At 38.6% G+C, this 26,625-nt stretch overlaps 1 protein-coding gene across 1 annotated transcript in view; it reads left to right on the forward strand.

Annotated features, from left to right (window-relative positions):
• GRB14 (growth factor receptor bound protein 14) overlaps positions 1-26,625 on the forward strand; it is a 124,500-nt gene that overhangs the window by 72,052 nt on the left and 25,823 nt on the right. The window contains exons 3-5 of the mRNA XM_052664145.1: positions 4,846-5,002; positions 24,001-24,122; positions 25,949-26,023. Coding sequence (XP_052520105.1) covers positions 4,846-5,002; positions 24,001-24,122; positions 25,949-26,023 — 354 coding nt within the window. The remainder of the gene's footprint in view (positions 1-4,845; positions 5,003-24,000; positions 24,123-25,948; positions 26,024-26,625) is intronic.

A 26,625-nucleotide genomic window follows, 5' to 3' on the forward strand; every position in this document is an offset into this window, starting at 1 on the left:
ATATCTCCAGATATTCATTTCGTAGTTCCTCTGATATAAACAATAGAGCATGAAAAGTAAGAGGCATGCTTCTGTTATCCTACGTGATGGGAGTTTACTGTAAGACAGCATGGAAGTAGTCAGGAAGTCCAGGGAACCTGTCCAGTGGCCACCAGCTCACTCCCAAGCCCTCATTTCCTGGCATGGAGTGGGCAGTGGCCTCTGAGGGTACTGAAATGGCGGCTTATCATTGTTTCTCATGAAGGAGCAGCCCCAAGGCAGATCTTCTCCTCTCAGGACTGGTCATCTTCACGTTGCTTTTGGCAAATGCTCCCACCAGTGCTTGGCCACAGCATCACAGTGGACAGCATCTCTTAGCACCTCAGCAATTGTGTGACACTGAGATTTGTGTGAAGGCACTGAAGACGCAGACATAAGAACACCAGCCTACCCAGTTGCAATCACAGGAAACACTGAGATTCCAAATAGATCTTGGGATCTTAGTGAGCCACACATTTTAACCCTAAAGTAACGGAATAGAATTGAAGGCTCAGACACTCGCATCTGATTTTGGCAGTGTCTCCAGATTTTTATTTCTTAGTTTTTCTGATATAAAATGACCTTATAGCTGCCTCAGGAACTTCAAAACTCAGAACTGTCAGCTGATGGCAATATTGTCAGTTCTTACCTAGGATTATTTATAAGAAAAATAGAAAAATTTTAATTTCCTGAGCATTAAAATTTGATCAATTTATACTTTTGCAACAGAAAAATTTTTCTAAATTAAAATTTACAAATATGCATTGAGTATTATGTGCAAAACATTTTGCACGGGTACAAAGTTCATTTGTTCCAAAGATCTTTATTAAGCCATACATTTACTTGGGCTCAGTCCCTGGGATATCATGTCAAATGGCAAGTAAATAGAGATTTTCCTTAAAGGAGCTTACTAGTACAGTTGAAGAGAAAGATATTCAAATAGAAAATTATAAAATAAGAGCACTGAAAGGGGCACATTACAAAGCCATGGGCAGTCAAGGAAGACTTTCTGGAGGAAGTGCTATGGAAATTGTAGCCAAATGATAAGTAGGAATTTGCCAAATATAGCATGTTGTTGGTGGTTGGAGCAAAGATTTCAAGTAGAGGATACCTCATGAACAAATAGAAGAAGTAGCAAATATATATCATATTTGTCTAAGGTCAGAGTGACCTGTTCCATAGGCTGACTTGCTGGGGGTACGCATGCTGTGAGGGGTTTCCCAGGTGGCTCAGTGGTAAAGAATCTGCCTGCCAGTGCAAGAGATGCAGGTTTGATCCCTGGGTCGGGAAGATCCCCTGGAGAAGGAAATGGCAACCCACTCTAATATTCTTTCCTGGAGAATTCATGGACAGAGGAGCCTCGTGGGCTGCAGTCTATGGGGTTGCAGAGTCAGACGCGGCTGAACAACCAGGCACACACATGCAGGCTGTGTGTGTGCTAGAGTTTGGGCTTTATTCCCTGGGGCCCCACTTCCCTGGTTCTCTATTTCACTTAATCTTTCAGACTTTTCTGACCCTGCTGCTGCTAAGTCGCTTCAGTCGTGTCCGACTCTGTGCAACCCCATAGACGGCAGCCCACCAGGCTCCCCCGTCCCTGGGATTCTCCAGGCAAGAACACTGGAGTGGGTTGCCATTTCCTTCTCCAATGTGTGAAAGTGAAAAGTGAAAGTGAAGCCACTCAGTCCTGTCCGACTCCTAGCGACCCCATGGACTGCAGCCTACCTACCCCACTATTAAATACTGGAATTTCTCAGGGTTCAGACCTAGATTCTATTTTTCCCTCATGCTTCTTCCTTTTCTCCCTTGTCTGATTTATCCATATCCACAAGTTTGTTTACCACCTGTAAGCTCAGTGATTCTTAAGTCAGTTCTGAACTTAGGGTCTTACAGCCCTTTTATGACCATCGTGTTTACGACTTGTTTCCTTAGGACCGTCCTCTCCGTTTGCTACTCCTGCCACCCCTGATTCTCTTAATCATTAGGACCTGCCAAGTTTCTTCTTGTCCCAGGGGCTTTGTATGACTTCACTTCTCTTATCCTGAAATGCTCTTACTCTCTTTTTGCCTAGTTACTGCCCACTCCTTCTTCAGGTCTTCGCCTGAATATCACTTTCCCAGGGATGTCTTTTGGGTTTCTCTTAATTCCCATTTGATGACTGAGTAACATACTGCATTTTTCTGTCCTACTTTCTGGTTATTGTTTTGTTTTGGATACTGCTTTCCCCACTGTGCTTCAGCTCTCTGAGGGCAATAGCCAACTCTTTCGCTGACGTACATGGGCATGCCCAGTCACTCAGCTGTGTCCAACTCTTTGTGACCCCATGGACTGTAGCCCGCTAGGCTCCTCTGTCCATGGGATTTTTGGAGTGGGTTGCCATTTCCTTCTCCAGGAGATCTTCCTGACCAAGGAACTGAGCCCACGTTTCCTATGTCTTCTGCATTGACAGGTGTATTCTTTACCAGTGAACCACCTAGGAAGCGAGCCTTATATTAAAACACTTAGCAGAGGATGTGCACTTTGCATGGGGACTTTGCACAATGAGCTGCTTGGGTTAGGACAGTGAAAAGCCCCTGAATGACCTGATATGATCGGCTATTAGAAAGTTTATTCCTCTAGCAGTATGGAGGAGTTAGAGAAGGTCTGTGGCTAGAACAAGGGGGATAAGTAGATGGATATTACCACTAGAAGTATACATCCTCATAGCACACATATGATTAAAACACGAAACTTCAAAAGTTCCTTGATCCAAGGGCGCAGAGTTATTCTCAGGACTCTTTTCATCTCTTGGTGTGATTTATTCCATGTGGGACCCTATTTTTTCCACAGTCTTTCTCTTTGTGAACCGTAGCAGCCACACCTACCCCTGCCCAGTGGAAAAGAATACCCATTTTATGATGTCCAGATGGGCCCTGATCAGCTCTGATTAGGTCATGTCCCCATCTCTGAAATAGTCATTGTTGCCAGGGAAACTGGGCGTTGATTGATCCATCTAGATAATATATTCTCTGTGGAGCTGAGGCAATCATGCAGTGGTAAACTGGCTCTAAAATTTTTTTTCTTTAAAAAAGACCTATTTGTGGCATTTGCCATATTCTTGAGTATACATTCTCTCACCATGGCTGATTTCAAGATGCCTGGCTGGCCAAGTTCCTGAATGTTTAACAGTCAACTGTGACGAGCAAGTTTCAGCAGCTCCACTAGTCTGTCTCTGAGCTGAAGGTAGAGCTGCCAGCATCACGGAGACTGATGGCACTGCCTCCCTAGGCAGTGGTTCTCTAAAAGCCAATCGGAATGCAGTTCAATGAGGAGTCAGTGCCTGGTAGCCAATCCAGCCAATAAGACTGTGCATAACTTATACTTTAGTGTCCTTATTTTATTTTAGGAATTTTTTTTAAAGTTCTTATGTCATTTTCTTGAATAACATTTTTAAGTACCTTATAATATTCCATTTTGTGAAAGTACTATTGTTTACCTCTTTTATTGTGGAATATTTAGGTTGATAGAACACACATAATGCATTGAAGGACATATCTACAGCTATTTTCCCCACATTTAGGACAGATTTACTGAGATAGTTTGCCTAAGTGGAATTAGTAAGTTGAAGAAATAGCCTCTCTCATGCTTTGAGACTTTCCAATAGATGTAAAAAATAGTTTTACCAATTTATAACACTGTCATTGTAAGAGAGTAACTATTTCATTCCAGTCATTTTATGTAATTAGAAAAATAATCAATAGGAGAGAATTGATATATCATTTTAATTTTCATTTATTTAAATTGCTAAAAATGTTTAAATGTCAACATTTTTATAACAAGAATATTTCTTATATTGAGTTTTCTTATAACTTCCAGACATTTGTGTGTGTTGATCTTACTATACTATTTTCATAGATATTTAGTTCATCATCAATAATTTAATTTATATATGACATACCATAGTTAATAGTGGAAATTCTAGCACATAGCACAACTTGGTAAATGTTGAAGGGAGTGCTGTACATGAAACTTTCTCTGATTCTGTATGTTTTGGGGGTGACATAAGCTGCTGTAATAGATAAATACAAAATCACAATAAGTTAGCAGTAAAAGTTAATTTCTTGCTCTTGTCAAAGTTCCTTGCAGGCATTACTAGTTGAGCACCTTTTATGTGGTCATTCAGAGACAAAGCCTCCTTCTGTCCCATAGCTCTGCTCTCCTCTTTAGGACTTTGTCATCATCTCCATTCAGTGAGCAGGTGGTGTAAGAGAATGGGGGACAGTATGTGGGACAGCTGTAGGGACTAGGCCTGGAAGTGTCACATTGCATGTACTTACATCCTATTGACCAAATCTCAATTCTGTGGACACAACTACTTGCAAGGAAGAAAAGAAAAAAAGGATTTTGTGAGCCTCTAGCCAGTCTTCGCCAAAGTTCCTATAAGCTGAAATAGAGAAATCTTTGCTGCTATTACAACTTGTGTATATCTGAGAATAAATCACCTGTGTTACTTGAATTATTTACAGATTAAAATATGGAATGGACAATTTTAAATGTTGATAAGAGGTGAATAACATTTTAGTAGATCAGAGTAGTGGAAAAGGACATTGAACGGTCATTGAATGGCCTGAAGTTTACACACTTAACACATTGGAAGTGGTCGGACAGAGTGACTTTGACATGTTATAAACAAGTCTTGGATGGGCACCATTTGCTCCATATATAAGAAAATTAGATGTAAAATAGACTGTATGAGGAATTTGTAATTAACTCAACCAATAAGTTCAATCACTTATTAGAATGATATTTTAAACAGACTATTCTAGCTCTTTTTTTTTTCTACATACACAGGTGATTAAAGTATACAGTGAAGATGAAACCAGCAGAGCTTTAGAGGTACCCAGTGACATAACTGCCCGAGATGTTTGCCAGCTGTTGATCCTGAAGAATCATTACATTGATGACCACAGCTGGACCCTTTTTGAGCACCTGCCCCATGTAGGTCTAGGTAAGGACACAAAATCATGGTCATATCATTGCTTTTCTGTCCTTTATAATTTTGATCATATGGCGAAGGTTTGCTTCACTTATGGAAAGACAGAGGACAGTTATGAATCATCCTTTTCTTTGTTTTTGATTTTTGTTGCTGATGATTGAGAGAAAAATGAAGTAGCACTAGAATAGAAATAATAAGAATAAGAATAAAAAATAAGAATAGAAATTAAGATAGAAGTATTACAAATTTACCACCTCTCATTGTTTCCATAATGATCTATGGAAATTTGGGAGCTAAACCATAGAGTCTAAGTTGATGGAAAGATACATTGCATAATAATTTTTAGTGTTCTTGCCTGGAGAATCCCAGGGATGGGGGAGCCTGGTGGGCTGCTGTCTATGGGGTCACACAGAGTTGGACATGACTGAAGCGACTTAGCAGTAGCAGCAGCAGCACAAAGAAAATTTTTGAGAGGTTAGTAAAATATGCTGTAATGTGGGCTACATTTTGCATTAATTATAGCACAGCCATGGGAAATACCCACAGTGGTGTTTCACTTTATGCGAGTATATACCCTAAATTTTTCTTAAAGAAATAAATAATTCCTTCACATTTGAAAGTCATAAACATAAAAAATAGTCTTATTTTCAGTTGGAAATGCATCTCTGTATTGTGAACTTGTAGAGGCTTTTCCTCTCAAACCTTTTAAAAACTCATTAACTATTTCCATTTTCCTGCTAGAATGGGACAGAATTCAACAACAATTTTGTCTCCCTTTCCTCATTTTTACAGATATTCCCACAATAGGTAGACGAGAAAGGAAGGAGTTTGTTAGGACAGTGCCATTTGATTCTTAGAGATTTATATTAGTTTCCCTTGGCTACTGTGACAAATTAGCATACACTTGGGGGCTTAAAACAACCGAAGTTTATTCCCTTACCATTCTGGAGGCCAGAAGTCTGAAATCAGAATCAGTGGGTTGGATTCGAGGTATCTTCAGGGATGAACTTCTTCTGGAGGTTCACGAAGAGGCTTCACCTCTTGTCTCGTCTAGCTTCTTGTGGCTGCTGGCATGGCCTGGCTTACGGCTGCATTGCTCTGCTCTCTGTCTCCACAGTCACACCGTGTTCTCTCTTTCCATGTGCACTCTCCCACTGTCACTGTCTCATAAGAACAGGAGCATTTAGGGTTTATGCAGCATAACCCAGGGTAATCTCTCTACTTCAAGATCCTTAAATCAATTATATGTGCAAACTTTTGTTTTGTTTTTTATCGTTTAAGGTAACATTCGAAGGTTCCAGGGATTAAGATGTGGGTATCTATTATTTAGCCTACCACCAACTCCTTTGCATTATATATCAAACAACTTAGTAGTAAATTATCAAAATTATTTTAAATAATCGGTCAGTGACAGCACAGTTTGTTCCTTCAATTTGTTTAAGGAACTGAGAATTTTATACCTAGCTATGAGAGTTATTCACTTTCTTGCATAGCTAGCTACTAGTATGATAAACATTTTCCTTTGTTTGATACATAGAACAAAGGAAACATGTTTATGCCCGAGAGCAGTGTACCAAAGCTAGGTTCAGTTTGGATGAGAAGTTTGCCTTTGTCTTATGAAGTACAATGGAGATGATGTTGGCAGAAAAGTTATGTTCCTAGGAGGATCCATCTTCAGAAAATTCTGGAAAGTGATGGGTTCATTTAAAGTCCCTTGCATTCCCTAAATAATTCAGAAAGTGTCCGTAGTACTTCCTGTTTGAAGATTGCTGTCCTAAGATGTGTCAAGACCTTGGGAGAGGACAGAGGGAAACCTGCAGAAAAGAAGTTTGGATAGTCCCCACAGGGATTCTGAACCCCAGCCCACCCTTCCACCCTCTGTTTGAGAGTTAATGGGCCACAACATGTCAGCTGATCTCCACAACTGAGCCTATACCTGCCAGGAAAACTCGAATCTTGCAGGTATGCTATACTGGTCCATGTGACTTGCTGTCTCACTTTCATAGGCCAGAAAAAACCCAATGTATATTTTCTTCCTTGCCATTTGTAACTAATTTAGCTTCTATTTATGATCATTAACCTCTTAGAATGTGGTGGTGACTCTAGAAAGGCACATGCCATAATTCCAAACTATTTTGTTTACTTATGGCTTTTAGCAAAGTAGCTCTTAATTAACATAATATCTAATAAAAGTGTTTTATACTCTTAACTTTTTCTCTTTGACAGACTTTAAAAATCATTAAACATCTTTTGCAGTTACAGTCACTCTGATTTATCCCTAACAAAGAGCTTGAAGTTCGGTAATAAAATCTACTCTGTAAATCAAGCGGCAGTGTTCATGGAGACCACTGCAGGTTATATGAGGAATAAAAAGATTTGTGCAAGTCTTTTAATGTAGAAGCTTAAAATGGAACATTGAGAATTAATTTGAGCTACATACTAAATTTAAACTTTTAGGCACTGAATAGAAATATATTTCTCCATTACTGTATTTTCTGGAAACTGCTGAAATAAAATCAAAGATGTGAGAATATTGTTTCATGGTTTCATTAACCAAGCATTAGGCTGAAGCTTATGAGAAAGAAATTGAGTTCCAAAGCTTTATTGTGTTCTTTTTTTTATCCTCTTTGCTTTTACTTAGATAATATCTTTATACAGTAGAAAAATTGCAGACATTAATGCTATTGAATTACTAATGTGTATTAGATTTACCACCTTCCCTTCCTTTAAAAAAAATCTACTGCTTTATTTCTGTAAGGATACACTGAGATGTTAGATGATAATAGTTAATGACTATCCGAATAAACTCCTGAGGAACAGTTTTTTCCTTTTTATTTCTTCCACCTCTTTATCTAACAGTGTGACAAAAACAACTTTTATGGTGCTGTGGTCTTTCTCAGCATGAAGAGTAAAACCACTGTGTTTTTGAATTGTATTTGTGAGTATGTAGCTTATAAATACTCTTGTAATATCTTTTCAGCCTAAGAGTGGTATTAAGCAACATTTTTACTATTTGCATGTTAAAATGAAAACAAGTAGGATGGAGTGTTTCCCCCTTAAATATGCTGTGCAGATGACAATGTCCTTTGTGAATAGAGTGAGGCACTTATATATTGAACTGTAAATCTTTGCGTCCTGTTGACTTAAAGAATCAAAGGATAAACCATTTGCCGAAACTTTGCTGACCAGCTAGTGAGCTCTGCATATTGTTCAGGGGACACTGTTGACCTCTCTCTGATAGAAATACTGGGTTTTCAATGTATAGAATTCTAAAGGTGAAGGGATAGTCTATTATTTTTTAAAAATATTTTTAGTACAAAAATAATTAGGCTCACTGCCAATAACTTAGAAATAAAGATGTCAAGAAGTAAGCAATGCTATCCACAATTTAACAACACTGAAATGTTTCTTTAGTTTCTTTATTTTGACATTATCTCTCGCCTGTGTGTTCACATGTGTAAACTACCTTTCTATATATATGTGTACATTAAAAAAAAATCCTAAGTGTTTTCTTTTTTTTTTTTCACTTCGCAGATTCCACAAAAACTAGGAACTCCCTCTGCACTCTCTGCCTTTCCTGACTGCTTTCTTCCAATAGCTTAACAAATGTCGATTGACTGATTTGCACAAGCCTGTTTTGTATATGGATCCTGGGGGTACAGTAGGAACACAATAGACCAAAAGCAATGCCCCGATGAACTTGCATTCTGATGGGAAGAGAAAGACAAGAGACACGTGATTAAAATGTATAATCTCTTAAGTACTGATTAGCACTGGGGGGAAAATGAAGGCAGAGAATGGGTAGGGAATCTAGGGCTGGCAGGGAAATCAGGGAAGGTGTCCCTGACAGTGTGATGTCTGGGTGGAGGTTGAAGCAGATAGGGGCAGCTCTTTCACTTAAATGGGAGAAGATTGTTCAGGAAGAAGGGAACATAAACAGGGAAGGCCTGGACTTGACAACCTGCTTGTGTTCCGGAAGCAGCCGAGAGGCAGGCACTTAGGGAGTCGGGAAGGTGGTGGAAAGGGACTGCTTGGAGCTTCTGTGGGGCCCTCAGGCCATGGAGGGGACTGAACTTTTACAGTGAGTAAGGCAAAAAGTAACTGGAAGTTTTTGCATCAGAAAGTGGTAGGATCTGACTTAAAGTCTACTACTGAGAAGACCCAAATGCAAGTTTTAACCATTTGGAGGCTAAGCAAATTCATTTTGCGTTTACATCAAATTATCTGTGGTTTCCTGGCTTGGTCCTTGCCCATCTCTCATTTCTGCTAGTGATGCATGTCACATTATACCATCTTCACGTCATGGTCTGCATACATATGAGGCTTAGTGTTTGTGAGATCCTGAAACCTTGTAGGCAAAAACATTTTGACTTATGAGATCATGACAGCTGGGAGTTTTCTGCACTCCAGTTGACTTTAATGTCCCAGATAAGCTTAGGAAAGTTTTAGAGACATGTTATGTTGTTAATAGATGTGCTACTGTTGTTGTTTCTGATCCATTTAAGCACACCGCAGATTACTCAGGTCAGGAGGAGGAGCACGTGACATTAAAAATATGGTAGGGTTATCGAATCCAAAGGATTTCTCTGGTGGGTCAGCAGTAAATAATCTGCCCGCAATGCTGGAGATACAGGGGATGTGGGTTCAGTCCCTGGGTTGGGAAGATCCCCTGAGGAGGGCATGGCAACCTACTTCAGTATTGTTGCCTGGGAAATCCTACGGACAGAGGAGCCTAGCGGGCAACAGTCCAGAGGATCACAAAAAGCTGGAGATGACTGAAGCGATGGAGTACACATGCATGTGTTGAATCCAAAGTCTGTTTTCAGAGTGATGGTTGGTGTGGCAAAGAAAACTTCTTTTTATTTTAATATGAATGTATATGTGTGATAGCTACTGTCAACGTGCATCTTGTGTGTGCAGGGCCCCTACTTAGAGGCTTCACTTTCATCTTGACAGACACTCAGTATTTAGCTTCATAGCAACCCTGCAAGGTACATTAATTTCATCTCCATTTTACATATAAGAATACAAAGAATCGGTGATAAAATACCTGACCTAGAGTTAAACCTTGCACAAATCTATATACCTGTCAGATTCTCAAGCGTATATGTTTTCTATGGAAGCAAGTTTGTTTTTTCTTCACCCCATTAGATCAGGCAGATTTTTTGGGGAATCTGTAATTGGTTTCTCTCTCTCACTCTCCATCTCCGTCTGTCATACATGCTATAAATACAGATTGAAATTTTGAAACCTCAAGAACATTTTCATATAACCCTTCAGCCAGGTAGTACTGAAATTACTGGAATCTAACTGATCCAGCCTGGTCCACTTTATTGCAGAGCCAGTTATTTATTTTGGCTGAGCAAGGGGATCGTTTTGGAAATGACTTGTTCTTGAATTTATACATGTCTTGAATGGTGATATGACATTTGGAGCTTTGACTGCACTATCATTATTTCATTACCTCTGTCCATAACTATTAATATATACTGCCGAGAATTTTCCCAGGCAGAGTAAATCATGGAGGGCAGCCCAACATCCTGCTTTTGTTACAGATCCCTGATTTGCCTGATTTGGGCTTGTGTTATTATGAGTTTCTAGATGTACGCACAGCTTTATTGACGTTGGATTTCAAATATTAGGAAATCAACAAATACTCCCGCTTCTCTAATTATAAAACAAACCGTTTTGTAACTGGTGTGTTTTACTTCACAGCCACTGGATGTCACTGCAGTTCCCCAGATGGAGTCCCCTGCTTTTAGAATCATTGTGTAAGAGGAGGGTGGGGGAAAAAGAAACTTCAGTTTTAAGTCTTCTGGAACTTAATAGGATCCATGTTTGCTTTGCTCCCATTCTGATTCCTGGTATGAAGCAGCAGCAATTAACACAATACCTCAAGCGCATAGCTATAGACTCCTCGGGAAGTGGCATTAATTGTATTTTAGAGTCATTGCTGGGGAAAGCTGAGATTTCTATTCTGAATATCACTGTAGAGTGGCTTTCATAAGCATAATGAATGACTGGAGACTTTTAATGAGACCACTTTCATGTGTGCAGCTCTACCCACGAGGTCTGTTTAAGACTGAAGCAGTACACAGCAGTGGGGAGCGAGCCCTTCCCAACAGCCTACTTTGAAGCTACTCCTTTTTTTTTTCTTTTTTTTTGCAAAAGAAGCACACGTGTGGATGTTTGACACTGATACTAATGTGTATTTGTACTTTCTGTGCTGTTTGGAACCCATCAGCCATCAGAGTTGTGACCACCCTCATCACCAGCAGAAATAACTGTAAAGCTTTTAGGACACGTGTGCATGCATCTCTCCTAAGACCCTGACCCGAGGGTTAAGGCAGCATGGGTCTGGTAGCACACTAAGACAGGAGATGGAATGTTAAAGCAGCAGAGAGTGCTCCTAACCAAATCCGCCTCTCGTGGTCCAGCTGATCTTTCCTTTTCAGTGTTCTAATAGCCTGGGTTCAAGTCTCATCACCTCTCTTCTCAGGAATTCCTTTCTTCTTACAGCTGGTCCTTCCTCTTGCCTCTGATCCTACCAGAGTTATCCATCTGAGCGCAGGCATGATTCACCTCGTGTTTGGGCCCAAGGTCCTTTGCAGGGCTTGTAGTATGTGCGACCTGACCACCCTTCCTGTCTCCAGCCTTGTGTCTTTTCCTCTCCTCTGAGTCTATACACTAGACAACTGCCTGTAGTCACCTGCATTTCTCCTCCTCGGTCTCCTTACTCATGCTGTTAAGATTCTCAGGAAGTCCTTTCTCACCCATCTCTACCTGGCTAACTGCTATGCATCTTCCAAGGCTTACTTGGAATGGTAGTTAAAATTGACAATAAAGTATAACTGTATAATAACTCTCCCATAGTGCTAGTGGTAAAGAACCTGCCTGCCAACGCAGGAGAGGCAAGAGATGGGGGTTCCATCCCTGGATGGGAAGATTCCCTGGAGAAGGATACTGCAACCCACTCCAGTATTCTTGCCTGGGAAATCCCAACGATGGAGGAACCTGGCAGGCTACAGTCCATGGGGTCGCAAAGAGCCGACTGAGTGACTGGCACTTTCAAATGGTAACTGCTAGCCGCTTGCTAAAAATTCCTATAAAAACAAAGATGAAACCCCTCAGCTGTCCAGGCTGACTGAAAGCTAACCTGGTGCCATAGTCCAGGGAGAAGAAAGATGGAAAAAGAGTTGGAGGCATCCCACACTCTGCCTTATGAAGTGGAGTCGCCCTTTCCATTTGACAGCAGGTAGAGACACACACCTGCCTCTCCCATATGCCTAGGTGCAGACTTTGGCTGCTCAGAAGCTCTTTTGAGGCAACCAGCATACTTGCTGGCACCAGTTTTTCTCATACATCTTTTAATAAATTACAGACCTCCCACAGCCCCCAAAACAGAGTGATGCAGGAAGCGCTAGGAGTCAGTCAGTTCAGTCGCTCAGTTGTGTTTGACTCTTTGCGACCCCATGGACTGCAGCATGCCAGGCCTCCCTGTCCATCACCAACTCCTGGAGCCTACTCAAACTCATGTCCATCACATCGGTGATGACATCCAACCATCTCATCCTCTGATGTCCCCTTCTCCTCCCGCCTTCAATCTTTCCCAACACCAAGGTCTTTTCCAATGAATCTTCACATCAGGTGGCCAAAGTATTGGAGTTTCAGCTTCAGCATCAGTCCTTCCAATGAATATTCAGGACTGATTTCCTTTAGGATGGACTGGTTGGATCTCCTTGCAGTCCAAGGGACTCTCAAGAGTCTTCTCCAACACCACAGTTCAAAAGCATCAATTCTTTGATACTCAGCTTTCTTTAAAATCCAACTCTCACATTCATGCCTCATTACTGGAAAAACCATAGCTTTGACTAGATGAACCTTTGTTGGTAAAGTCATGTCTCTGCTTTTTAATATGCTGTCTAGGTTGGTCATAGTTTTTCTTCCAAGGAGCAAGTCATATCTGCAGTCATCATCTGCAGCGATTTTGGAGCCCTAGAAAATAAAGTCTGTCACTATTTCCATTGTTTCCCCACCTGTTTGCCAGGAAGTGATGGGACCAGATGCCATGATCTTAGTTTTCTGAATGTTGAGTTTTAAGCCAACTTTTTCACTCTCTTTCACTTTCGTTAGTTCTTCTTCGCTTTCTGCCATAAGGGTGGTGTGTTCTGTGTACCTGAGGTTATTGTTATTTCTCCAGGCAATCTTGATTCCAGTTTGTGCTTCATCCAGCCCAGCATTTAGTATGATGTACTCTGCACGTAAGTTAAATAAGCAGGATGACAGTATAAAGCCTTGACATACTCCTTTCCTGATTTGGAACCAGTCTGTTGTTCCATGTCCAGTTCTAACTGTTGCATCTTGACCTGCATACAGATTTCTCAGGAGGCAGGTCAGGTGGTCTGGTATTCACATCTCTTTAAGAATTTTCCACAGTTTTTTTATGATACACAAGCAAGGCTTTGGCATAGTCAATAAAGCAAAAGCAGATGTTTTTCTGGAACTCTTGCTTTTTCAGTGATCCAGCAGGTGTTGGTAATTTGATCTCTGGTTCCTCTGCCTTTTCTAAATCCAGCTTGAATATGTGGAAGTTCATAATTCACATACTGTTGAAGCCTGGCTTGGAGAATTTTGATCATTACTTTGCTAGCGTGTGAGATGAATGCAATTGTGTGGTAGTTTGAGCATTCTTTGGCATTGCCTTTCTTTGGGATTGGAATGAAAACTGATTAGGAGTGATAGAGGTGAATTGTGTTCTGGCAGGCAACTCTCCCACAAGTACCAGATAGGTGGGTGCAGGAGGCAAGCAAATTTGGATAAGAAACAGATTTAAGGCTGTTTCAAGCAGGATTATTTACAGTATCAATTAATGAAAAAAAAAAGCCTAATGCTATAATAATAGAGAGATGTTATAAATTATAGTACATTTATAGAATATGATGTTATGTAGCTTTTAATCATGTTTTTTCAGTTTTTCCATTGAAGACTAGTATGAACAAATGTGAGACTGTAACAGTGGTTTGAATAATGTGTGTATTTTTCGCGTCATTTAGGAAATGTTGCATATATGTTTATAAATCTATATATACATTGTTTTCTAAATGTGAAAAATCTATACATGTAAACTCTCATTGTCCCAAAGAAAAAGACAAGAAGGGAATATAATGTAATGTTAATTTCTTATTCATAATTGACAGTTTAAAGATAGATTGTGATTGTGAGTTGTCTGTTTTCAAATTTTCTGTAATGGAAATAGATTATTTTAGTAATCTGGAAAAAAAAACCCACAATTTTTAAAACTTGTTAAGAGATTTTTTTAAAGACTTGATTGAGACAACTTCCTGAAGTTTCAAGTTGGATCAAGTACCAATCTTCTATGCTGCTGTAACATTTTCTGCAACTGTCTTAATAGGGATTGTATTATTAAATCTAATCTATAATTCCATCAATTTTGGAACTCTGTATATGTGCATCTTTGTAACCTAGAGTCTAAAACAAATAAATGGCTTTTGAATTAAGCTGTACTAAACAAGCAGTTCAAAGGATAGATTACAAAGTGCATAGGAGGAAGAGATTTGAAAAAGGAGCTGGAGGAATCACATGACATGCCATGCCCAGGTGGAAATTTACTCTGCATCCTTAAAGGATGCATTGGATAACTTAGAATTTGTGGAAGTTGTTTCTAAACTCTTAAAGTATTTGCAGTCAGCTTGAGATAATATATATGCAGACTTTGGGGGAAAAATAAGGCTTTCTATGAATAATACAAGTTGTGATCATTCAATCTGACTTAATATGAGGGCTGTTGTGCTTTGTTGAGGAATGATCCACAAGACCCTTAATACTCATCGACTTGAGCATCAAGATTTTCCTATTATTGCTCTTGGGAAACTGAATCTGGCAGTGACAATTTTCTAGGGGATCTTATTGGTATTAGGTAGTTTTCTTAGATTAAGGAACCTTTTAGAAATTGAGCCTTGCTTAATTGTTTGCTTCTCCAGTTACTGTTTTGCTTGCTCAGATGCTGTTCATTTTTATCTGAAAATAAGATTGACAAAATGTATGTAGTTTCTTGCTGGCACAGAGAAGTACAAGGACCTTTTGTCTCCTGGAGTTTCCTGTAACAAAGGTATACAAAGAATTGTTTTGTGGTGAATTAGAGCTAAAAGCCACTTTTGTTTCTTCTCTTATCTAGTGATGAGAAGAGTAGGGACTTCGCTTTCTATTTGATCCTCATGCCATACTTTCAGTAGATTCAGCGAAGAAGTCCAGGCAGAAGGTCACAGGTGAACACTTTCCATTCTGGGAGGATTGAGGTTTTTTAAAAAGACTTTGAAGTTAAATAAACAGTTTCAGAAGGAACTTCTTTCTTCCCTTTTTTTTTTAAAGAAAAATTTTCTGAAAATTAAATAGAAAACAGAATTATGTGTAGTTATCACTATTCAGTAATATTTCAGTCTATTACCATAAGACATCACTGATTTATCAGAAGCAAAAATAAACTTAGTGATATGAAGCTTTTGTTTTTAAGACAGCTTTTTTTTCATTCTTTCCGGGGGCTTTTTTTCCCTCCTTTTGGTTGCTGTTTGAAGTGACTTAAGATGGCTTCTCTCCTATTTTTCTACCTACATAAGAGTAGAATTTTATCATTATAACAAATTCATTTTACAATGCCTGAAAAATTCTTCAGAAAGTGTTTTAAATCAAGTTGTGTCTGTGAAGGTTTTGTGGCATTTTTCTTTTTTTCTGCCGTGCAGCGCCAGTTGCAGCCTCCTGCTTCCTGACCAGGGATGGAACCCATGGCCTCTGCAGTGGAAGCGTGGAGTCCTGACACTGGACCCCCAGGGAAGTCCCTGTGAAGTTGTAATAATATATCTTAATATAATATTTTAGATGAATTTATAAAGTTTTAAAAGTAAGGTTTTTTAAAAAAATCACATTGAATTTATGTGGATTTTACCTGGAGTCATTTCTCAAATGATAACAAGTATCTGAGTTCCTCCTGGATGATAGCTCATAATATTGTGTTTTCAAACATTTACAGCAAAGAGCCTCTAAAGATAGAATTAATACATCTCTTTTGCTATTTAAACAATATAAGTTATTTACTAGGATTGCTCAGTTAGTTTAAGTCTGCTTGGCTTTGTAATGGGACTACAGAAGAAGAGTCAACAGAAAGTTTATTGGAAGCCATCTAGACAAGCCTTTTGTTTTGTTTTCCCTTTCTTGGGTGTTGGTGATGATGTCTGACTTTATGAATAGGCCTTGGCAAAACAAAGCTGGTCTTCGGCCACTTTTCACCTCCCCTTTAAGTGTTTTTCTTTTCCTCTCAAAGTAATCCATCTAGGCATCTTGTATCCTCTTGAACTTCTCCCTATTAAGATCTGTAATTAGTTTGATTTCTGCAGTTTTAAAAAACACAAATTTTCTGTAAGATGTGATTAGCTGATAATCACGTAGACCTTTTAGGGTTCTTTGGGTTATTATAGCATTCGTCCATTAACATAATGAGCATTGTTTGGGAGGTGGTATATATAATGGCACATCTAAATGGGGACTGTGATGTATAAATGTAAGCAAATTATTTAATATCATTTAAAAAAGATTCTATAATAAGTAAGTTTTGTCTCCATTACCAGAAGAGTATAAGAGGTAAAAACCTATGGCTGCATTTGATACTCTGGCCTTTGTTTGCTTTTTATATGTTTTCTGAATTTTCAATAGAATAGTACCAGAAGTATGTTTTTGCTTTCCCACATACTCTAGTTTTTGCCCACTTGATTTGAAGACATTTTTTCTGCTTAAGATTACCAGGCTATTTTCCTGATGCTAGTAATTGGCATTTGGTATTATCATTCTATGAACTTTTCTGCAAATAGTATATCCCTTAATTTTCCATTCTGGATTGGTATGTTGGGCTTCATATGTGTGTAACCAACAAAACCCCAGCTAGACTGTTGCTTTTTTGGTGACTACCCATATTACACTAGTTTGTGTGTGTGTGTGACATGTTTGTCATAGCTGTTCAAATGCAGCTTGGTTTTTCCACTCTTTTTTGTTATTTTCTTTTTTGAAGAGAACCCAAACTCAAATAATTTACTTTTATGTGAGGTTAAGATTGATAATTGAAATATTACCTATTAAATTATTTCCTTTATACCCAAACTGTGGTTGTTTGTTTTCAGTTAATTAGTAAATAGTCATTGAACACATATCAAAATAAAAGAATTTGAGGCAATGGAGTCCTGAGAACTGCCAGAATATAAGAGAGATTTGAGCTGATATAGAAAGAACAAGTAGGCTATAAACAGGGGATGCCCTCCAGTGGGAACTGTAGTGAAGGCCAAGACAGTGCTGTGCAGAGGAAGGAGGAGAGACTCGAGGTCAGATACGTGGCTGCTGTTCAAATCCTGAGACCCTTGTTATTCTAAACAGGAGACTCCTTATCTGTAAAATGGAAATAGAGTTTGGCCTTATAGATTGTCCTCTTAGTTTCCTAAGGCTGCTGTAACAAATTCATGGTGGCTTTATTCTTGTTCAGTCACTCAGTTGTGTCCAACACTTCACGATCCCATGGAGTATAGCATGCCAGGCTTCCCTGTTCTTCACCATCTCCCGGAGCTTGCTCAAACTCATATCTATTGAGTCAGTGATGCCATTCAGCCATCTCATCCTCTGTCTTTGGTGGTGGCTTAAACTAATAAAAATGTAATCTTTAAAGGTTCTAGAGATAAGAAGTCTTAAATTAATTTCGCTAGGCTGAAATCAAGGTGTTGGCAGGGCCACACACTTCCCAGAGGCTTTATGGGGAGGCTGTTCCTTGCCTCTTTCAGCTTCTGGTAGCTACCACGATTGTTTGGCTTGTGGTCACATCACATCACTTGAGTCTGTGCCTCTGGGGTCACGTTGTCCTTTCCTCTTCTTTCTCTGTCAGATCTCCTTCTGTCTCTCTCTTAAAAGGATACTTGTGTTTGGATTTAAGGCCCACTTGTATAGTCTTGGATACTTTTCTCAGGATCTTTCAGTCAATGATATCTGCAAATCCTTTGCCATATAGCATAATGTTTACAGGTTCCAGAGATCAAGACCTGAAGTCTTTATTCAACTTCCTGCAGAATAAATTATATAATAATTAAATACAGCTATGTTTTCTCAGGTTTGTACATGAAGAGATGTAACTTGCTTTATTTCTATAGCTTGAATTAATTTCTGAATGAGTCTCTTGACCTCTTAATGACAGTTTAATCTTTTGTTATTGGTTTGCTTTATGGATTATTCTTTCTTTTTGTGGTAAATAATCAGTTCAGGTTATATACATAAGTTACATACAGGTTTAAGATCCTCTTTGTTGAAAGACTTACTTTCACTCTTCAAATACTCTGGTGGGGCATTTAAGTCCCAGGAAGGGTATTTATCTAACTGCTATCCAACTTTTCTCTTCATGGTCTAGAAACTCTTGTTACTCTCAAGCTTATTGCCTGTACTATAAAGCCGACTAAGTTCATGGTCTTCTCTTAGCCCTTTCCCACTCCTTTTGAGGGACTTGATTCTGCAGTGTTCTTTTCTCATTCTTGAATCTTATGGACTCATCTTCCTCAAGGTTGCACTTAGCTAATTGCTTTTCTGTCATGTTAGATGCAGGACTTCTACTTGAGGCTCTAAGCCTCCCAAGGCTCTCTCTGGTTTGAACCACACACCACCAGTAAACTTACATGGGGTTTTATCACCATCCACTCCTCACCATGAAAGGGTCCTAGTTCTAGGAAGGGCAGAGTATGGGGCCACTGGGACCTAAGCCATCCACTTACTCTCCATCTCCCTCTCAGTCTCCACTCTACCCTTTCCTCCACTAACCCCTTAATCCAAGATAATTTCCCAGATGACAGAGGGTGCATCCCTGCATGGGGCAGTGGAGGATCAGCTGGCCATTATTCTCCCTGAAAGTGAAAATAAAAGTCACTCAGTCAGGTCCAACTCTTTGTGACCCCATGGACTATATAGTCCATGGAATTCTCCAGGCCAGAATACTGGAGTGGGTAGCCTTTCCCTTCTTCAGGGGATCTTCCCAACCCAGGGATCGAACCCAGGTCTCCCACATTGTGGGCAGATTCTTTACCAGCTGAACTCTAAGGAAAGCCTCAGAATACTGAAGTGGGTAGCCTATCCCTTCTCCAGGGGATCTTCCTGACCCAGGAGTCAAACTGGGGTCTCCGACATTGCAGGTGGATTCTTAACCAACTGAGCTATCAAGGAAGCCCATTATTCTCCCAGTGATCATATTTGTCAAAGATTGATAAAGTCTAATTTGAAGGTCAAAAGTAAAGAAAGTGCACCTTTGTCATTTTTCCTCTCTGCATAGTTTATCTTCGGGGCAGATCATGTGCTGTTTTCCTAATGGTAACAATAGGTGATGAGTACAATTAAACACAGGTTGATAAAACAAATAGGCAGACCTCTTGCTTAATACCTTGCAATTTTCTCCCACTGTAGTTGCAGTGAATACAGATACAGCGCTTAGCACATAGTATGTTTAATAATGTGAACCTCTGCTTCATAAGATTGAAAATATCAGCTGGGGTTGTGTGAGAAGCAGACACAAGTAAGGCTAGTAAAGATTAGTAGAGGTGCAACTTCTCACTCGGTATCTGAGTGACTGCTGGATCTCCCCTCAAACTGCTTCTCTTACAGTCTTCCTAGCTCTTTGATGGAGGCCGTCCTTCTAAATGCTTAAGCGGAGAATCTTGGTGTCTTAACTGCCCCCTCTCTTTCACTCCACATCCAGTTTGTCGGCAGATCCTATTGGCTCTGCCTTCAGAACACATCCAGATCCTGCTTGCTTCTTACATGTCTTCTTACTGCTCCACTCTCATCCAAGCTGCATCATCTCTCCCCTTGTTAATTGCAGTATTCTCCTAGATGGGCTTCCGGCTTCTACCCTTAAGCCTTGTGAAATCAGTTCTCCACTCAGTATCTAGTGTCATCCGGTGAAAACAGGGGTCAGCTTGTAGTATTTCTGTTCAAAATGACTTCTCATCTAACTCAGGAAAAGCCAGATCCTTATTCTGACCTGCATGGCTTCCTCCAGTTGCCCCAGCTCATCACCTTTACTTCCTTGAGCTCTCCTCCTGGCACTCCCCTCCCCTTTGCTCACTCAGCTTTAGCTACCTTAGCCTCCTTGCCCTACTTCAAACATGCCAGCCTTGGTTTTTGCCTCAAGGGGTCTCTTCTAGTTCTTCCTTTCAATAGCTACTTGGCTCCTGCCTTCTTTTTCCTTTGGATTTTTGTTTAAACATTACCTTCTCAACAAGGCCTTCCTTGGTAATCTTTATTATTAAAAATTTTTTTTTAGTTATTTATTTTTGGCTGTGCTGGGTCTTTGTTGCTGTGCGGACTTTCTCTAATTGCAGCGAGTGGAGGCTACTCGCTAGTTGCAGGGCACAGGCTTCTCATTGCAGTGGCTTTTCTTGTTGAGAAGCCGGGCTCTAGGCACATAGGCTCGGTAGTTGAGGGGTACTGGCTTAGTTGCTCAGTGGCATGTGGAATCGTGCTGGATCAGGAATCAAACCCATGTGCACTGCATTGGCAGGTGGGTTCTTAACCACTGTACCACCAGGGAAGTCCCTTGACAAGCTTTAGAAAATGAATTTCTTTCCCCTGTTCCCTCCTCTCTCCCTCTTCCCCAGTCCATTTTTCTCTATAGTGTTTATTGCCACCATTTAAGATTTACATTAGATTTTTTTTTCATGTCTTCACATTAGAATAGGAGCCCCATAAGGCAATGATTTCTTACTTACTGTCTTGTTGACTGCAAAATTCCAAGCTCCAAGATGAATGTCTGACACATGGTAGGCCTTCAATAAATATTTGTTGAATGGATAGATGAATGAACAAGCGAAAACTGCCAGATTATATGGATTTGTCTCATAACAAGTAGGAAGTAGATGAGTTTTTGAGCAGTGGTCACGTTGATGCAAATGTATTATGAGGTTTCCTATGATAGAAAGGTCCAGGTTGTATTGGAAGAATGAGAAAACAGCAGTTTGGAGATTAGTTAGGAAAAGGCTAAGGTCTAAATTGGAATAGTAATAATGGGGGTGAGGAGTTGTTGGTTGTGTGAGAAACTTGGAGGAATAGTCTAATGTCTGGGGTAACAGCAGTGGAAGATATTGGAGAGGACGTGGAGTTGTAAGAGACCTAGCAGAATTTAACAAAAAGCACTTTGAGAGAGAAAAAGGAAGATACTTTTAGTTTTTTAATTTTTTCAGCAACTTTTGGGAAAACATGTGTAACATAAAATTGATCATTTTATCCATTTTACTGTTCACTGGAATTATATACATTTATATTGTTGTGCAGTCAGCATCCCTGTCCATCTCTAGAACATTTTTGTCTTCCCATAATGAAACCCTGAACCCATTCAACAATAACTTCTCATTCCTCCCTGACCGTGGTCCTTGGCAACCACCATTATACTTTCTGTCTCTATGAATTTGTCTGTTCTAGGTACCGCATGTAAATGGAATCATATAGTATCTATTCTTTTGTGTCTGTCTTATTTTATATAGCATAATATCTTTAAGGTTCATCAGGATGGGGAACACGTGTACACCCGTGGTGGATTCATGTTGATGTATGGCAAAACCAATACAATATTGTAAAGTAATTAGCCTCCAATTAAAATAAATAAATTTAAATTTAAAAAAGAAACTAACAAACAGAAAACAAAGTTCTAAGTATAGTGGTTTCTCATTGGCTGAGATTGCAGTCTCTCAGTGGCTGAGCTCTTGCCAGGCAGACAGTCTTGTTTTTCCCTTTGTGAGCTCAGGAGTGCTCCCCCTTCTGGTTTCCTCATTCTATTTGAACTGAGATTTCTGTTGATTAATTTTTACAATGTCCAGTCTCCTTAGAATTTCCTTCATGGTAAAGACTCTTTGTTATCTATCTTTACACTTATATGTTTAAAACATTATCTTGCATTTTTTTAGTGCTCAAAATATATATTAAATGAATAAGTAAAATAAAATTTAAATGAAAAAAAAAAAAAGGTTCATCCATGTTGTAGGGATTTCATTCTTTTTAAGGGTAAATATTCCACTGTATGTCTTTGCTACGCTTTGTTTATCCCCTTCGTTTGTTGATGGGCGTGTGGATGTTTTTACTTTCTGGCTACTGTGAATGATGTTACAATGAACACTGATATACAAGTACCAGTTTCACTCTTTATTTTCACTTCCTTTGGTCATGTACTCAGAAGTGGAATTGCTGGAACTGTGTAATATTTTGAGGAACTATCCTTCGGAACTTTGGTTTTAGACAGACTATGTTTGAAGTGGTGGAAAGTCTACAGTTGGGATTGAAGTGCCAGTGAAAGCAACTGCGGGAGGAGATTTCAATTCAAGGAACTTGACAGACAGACTTCATAGCTGAAGAGGAGGGAGAGTGAACTAGCTGAGAGCAGGGAAAGGAAAGAGTCCGAGCCAAGGACTGCATCTTAGGAGAGTAGGAGCTACCAGAGCTAGCCAATGAAACAGAGGAAGAACGATCAAAGTTGGGAACAGAACCCAGAGTACTGATACACACTTAGCTCCAACCCATCCATATGCATTGAGTGCTCTTACAAGAACTTCCTTTCAGATGCATAAGCTTCTGTTTAAGTATGACATTACTTTCAAGGGTTTGGGTGTTGTAGGTCATAGATTATTACTGAGTGTTGACTTTCTGAGAGATTCTTTTCAAAAAGGTCCATGAAGCACCTAAAAAAAAAAAATCGAGGATTTCTGTATTTCTTATTTGACTCTTCTCCATTTTGCATTAATAATTTCATAGTCACTTTTCTTTACCCTTTTGTTGAAGTGTGACACACCTTACCAGAAGAGAACAAATACAGACAACTTGATGGATTCTCAGATGTTGTGTTATATGTACCTGAGTATCTAACACCCAAATTAAGAACCAGAATATCTCCTTCACCCAGTGGTTCCCTCACACCCCTGCACACTCACCCACTGTACTCATCACCTTGATTTCTAACACCGTAGATCTATTGTGTTTGTGTTAAACTTGTAAAAGTAGAATATTACTCTTTGTGTCTGACTTCTTTCATTTACTATTATGTTTGTGGAATTCATCCATACAACTGTGTGCTGTGTAGTGTATATTCCACTGTGTCCTTTACACAATTTACTTATTCATTCTCACATTGATAGGCATTTAGATAGTTTCCAGTTTGGGGCTATTATGACTAGTACCACTGTGAACATCAGTTTCTTTTTAAAACAGAAATTTCGCATGTTATGTTCACCTTTTTAAAGATGCCATTGCTTTTTTCATTTAAGTTCCTTTCCTCCCAAGTGCCTTTCCACCCTGCCTGATTATCTTCTTTGTTAATACAAACTGCCTGAACATTAGTTTTGAAAATAAAAAGTACCACAAAAAATTAAGTTTCTTAAAAAGTGTATGTCCTTGCATTAAAAGTTTCTTTTTTAAAGCATTTATTTTAATTTTTCTCAGCTATCCAGATTCTGATTCTTAAATGCATACTGAACCTGTCAAAATTTTTCATCTCTTAATGGGATGAATCGTTCAACCTTGAGGCAAATATTTTAATTTTTGGCACCATGATGAGTTAGAGAAAAATAATAGCTCTCATATTCTTAATGCAGGTTTATTACAAACTTATAATTTACATAGCAGTAAAAGGAGATTGAGAATTAGTGAAAAGTGCATTGTGATATTTTATGTCATTTTTCTCTTTGGGTTACAAACTGCTTTGGTGTAAAATCAACATTGCAAATTCAAAATTGATGAAAATTTTATCAATCTGGCTATTTCAGAATTGAGTTTAAATTGGCTATGTTTAATAAAGATACATGCATAATATATTTTATATATTTGTATGGATATATATGTCCATATATATATTTGTTTACCTACCTGTCCATCTTTCTGTCTATTCATCCATCCATCCATCCATCTATTTGTTGACATGCTCACTGGAACATTCTTTACAGAAAGAACAATAGAAGACCACGAGCTGGTGATTGAAGTGCTATCTAACTGGGGAATGGAAGAAGAAAATAAGCTATACTTTAGAAAAAATTATGCCAAATATGAATTCTTTAAAAACCCAATGGTAAGTGAAATCCCAATTAATAGTTATGGAAAATAAATGAGTTTAGTTACATTTTATTTTATTTTATGTGAGGAAAAAGTACACTATAGATAAAGTACAATTCTGTACTTGGTAAATTGTAGGTAAGAATTCTAGTTGTTTAAACTTATAGTCAACATGCTCACAGAAGTTCATATACGTAGTTTTGGGGAACTGTTGCTTTTTTTTCTTGCCTTTTAAGAAAAATAAAACTACATTTGATTTGGGGAATGAATTATTAGATATCTCCCAAGCGGGTTCCACGATACTATGGTTTAAGTCTTTTTGCAGAACTTAGGATATTAAGATAAATTTTAAAGGAAAAACAGATTGATGTTTGTTGGGAGTGTTGAAACTTAACCAGAAGTTTAGATTGACAAGCATCTTGCTGTTCCAAATTATTTTGTTTTCAGTGCAATAATTACTGAGCTAAGAAGAAATGAGATAAATACCAGCCCATTATCTAGTAAATACTACTTTCATTATAGTTCTTTTTAAAAGAAAATAAATGTATGTCACATACTAATGAAGACTAGTGATCTAGAGAAGTCAGAATAGCCTCTGGGCTCATTATTTTAAATTGTTTTTGTCTTTGCAGCTGTAGCATATTTTTACATTAAGTTTTGGATAATTGGATTGAAATGATGTACTTAATGAAAAATATATGATACACACCATAATAGAATATTTTCAAACCCAGAAAGGCCTCTTACATTCTCTTTATTTGAACCTATTAATAGAAACATAATGGGATGATCTTTGACGAATAAAATTAGAATCTCAATAAAAATTAAATAGAATTTAAAAGGAAACTGTTTTCTTGTTGTGAATCTTTATTAAAAGCAAGAAATTTAAAAGTCATCATTAAAGACATATGATTTAGTGCTCATTTTTGGTTTATCTATTTTTTTTTTTTATTTAAACAAGGCTATAGATTCATTTTGTAGACTTAGAGTAGTGGTTCTCAACTGAGAGTGATTGATAATAATGTCTGAAGACCTTTTTGGTTGTCATACTGAGAAGCGGGGCTGCTAGTGGTGGAGGCCAGGGATGCTCTAAGCATACTGCAATGTACAGAACAGTCCCCCAGCACAGTGTTATTAGACAATGTTAATACTCCTACTGATCAAAAACCCTGTCCTAGAGGAACTATAGTGGCATATAATTTTCCAAACTTGCCTGATCATAAAAGTTACCTGGGGGAGGGGATAGTGCTTATTAAAAATACGGGATCCAGATCTACCCTGACCTACTGAATCAGACACTCCAGGATTGAGGCCTGGGAATTCCTATTTTAAACAGCTTTTCTGGGTGAATTTTATGATTAAATAGGTTTGGGAAAACAGTAGGTGGAAAAAACTGTGCTTTTAGCAACCTGACCCTCTAGTCAAGTCCTGTTTGCTTTATGCTGTGGCTGTGACCTTGGGTAGATACTTTACTTCTGTTTACTACTTGAGTTTATAAAATAGCCCTTCAGTGCCTGCTAGAGTGGCTGCAGGACTCTGGGACAAGGCATGGGCGCTCACACACAAGCAGCCTGAGGGCAGTGTTTTGTAACCGGAGGCACATGGGTTTTCGTGTGTCGGCACCCCCTGAGAGTGTCTGCCTAATGTTTGGGCTGTGCTCCTACCCTCTCATTAAGGCACCTGTGTATTGGTTACAGTCAGGGACTGGCATTTAAAAAAGTGCTTTGGGTGAGTTTTCAAAATGCTGATTTAAGAGCTTTTGCTTTAGATTACTCTGTTGGTCATAGTTCCCTCTTTTCTGGCATGGCTTTTGGGAGAATGTAACATGTATCTTTTCGTTAGTATTTTTTTCCAGAGCATATGGTGTCTTTTGCAACTGAAACCAATGGTGAAATATCCCCCACACAGATTTTGCAGGTAAAATATATTTTCAATAAAATATGTAAGTAAGAAATAATAAAGGGAAACTGTAAGGTCCATATTTATTTATTTATCTAATTTTATAAGTAGATATACTCATCTTGCATTTCAATGCCCCCCTTTTTTTTATGAGACTAAAAATTTTCTGTTTTTATTGAAGTATAATTGATTTACAGTGTTCTGTTAGTTTCAGGTGTACAGCAAAGTGATTCAGTTATACATACATATATATCTATTTTTAAAGATTTTTTTATAGGCTATTACAAAATATTGAGTATAGATCCCTGTAGGTCTTTATTAGTTACCTATTTTATATATAGTAGTATGTATATGTTGTTTCCAAATTCTTAATTTATCCTCTGCCTTCCCCTTTGGTAACCATAAGTTTGTTTTCTATGTCTGTGGATCTGTTTCTGTTTTGTATATAAGTTCATTTCTATTATTTCTTTTTTAGGATTATACATATAAGCAATATTATATGTTATTCATCTTTCTCTGTCTGGCATACTTCACTTTTTAGTATGAAAATCTCTAGGTCCATTCATGTTGCTTAAAATGGCATTATTTCATTGTTTTTATAGCTGAGTAATATTCCATAT

The sequence above is a fragment of the Budorcas taxicolor genome, chromosome 2, assembly GCF_023091745.1.
Source record: "Budorcas taxicolor isolate Tak-1 chromosome 2, Takin1.1, whole genome shotgun sequence".
NCBI lineage: Eukaryota > Metazoa > Chordata > Mammalia > Artiodactyla > Bovidae > Budorcas > Budorcas taxicolor.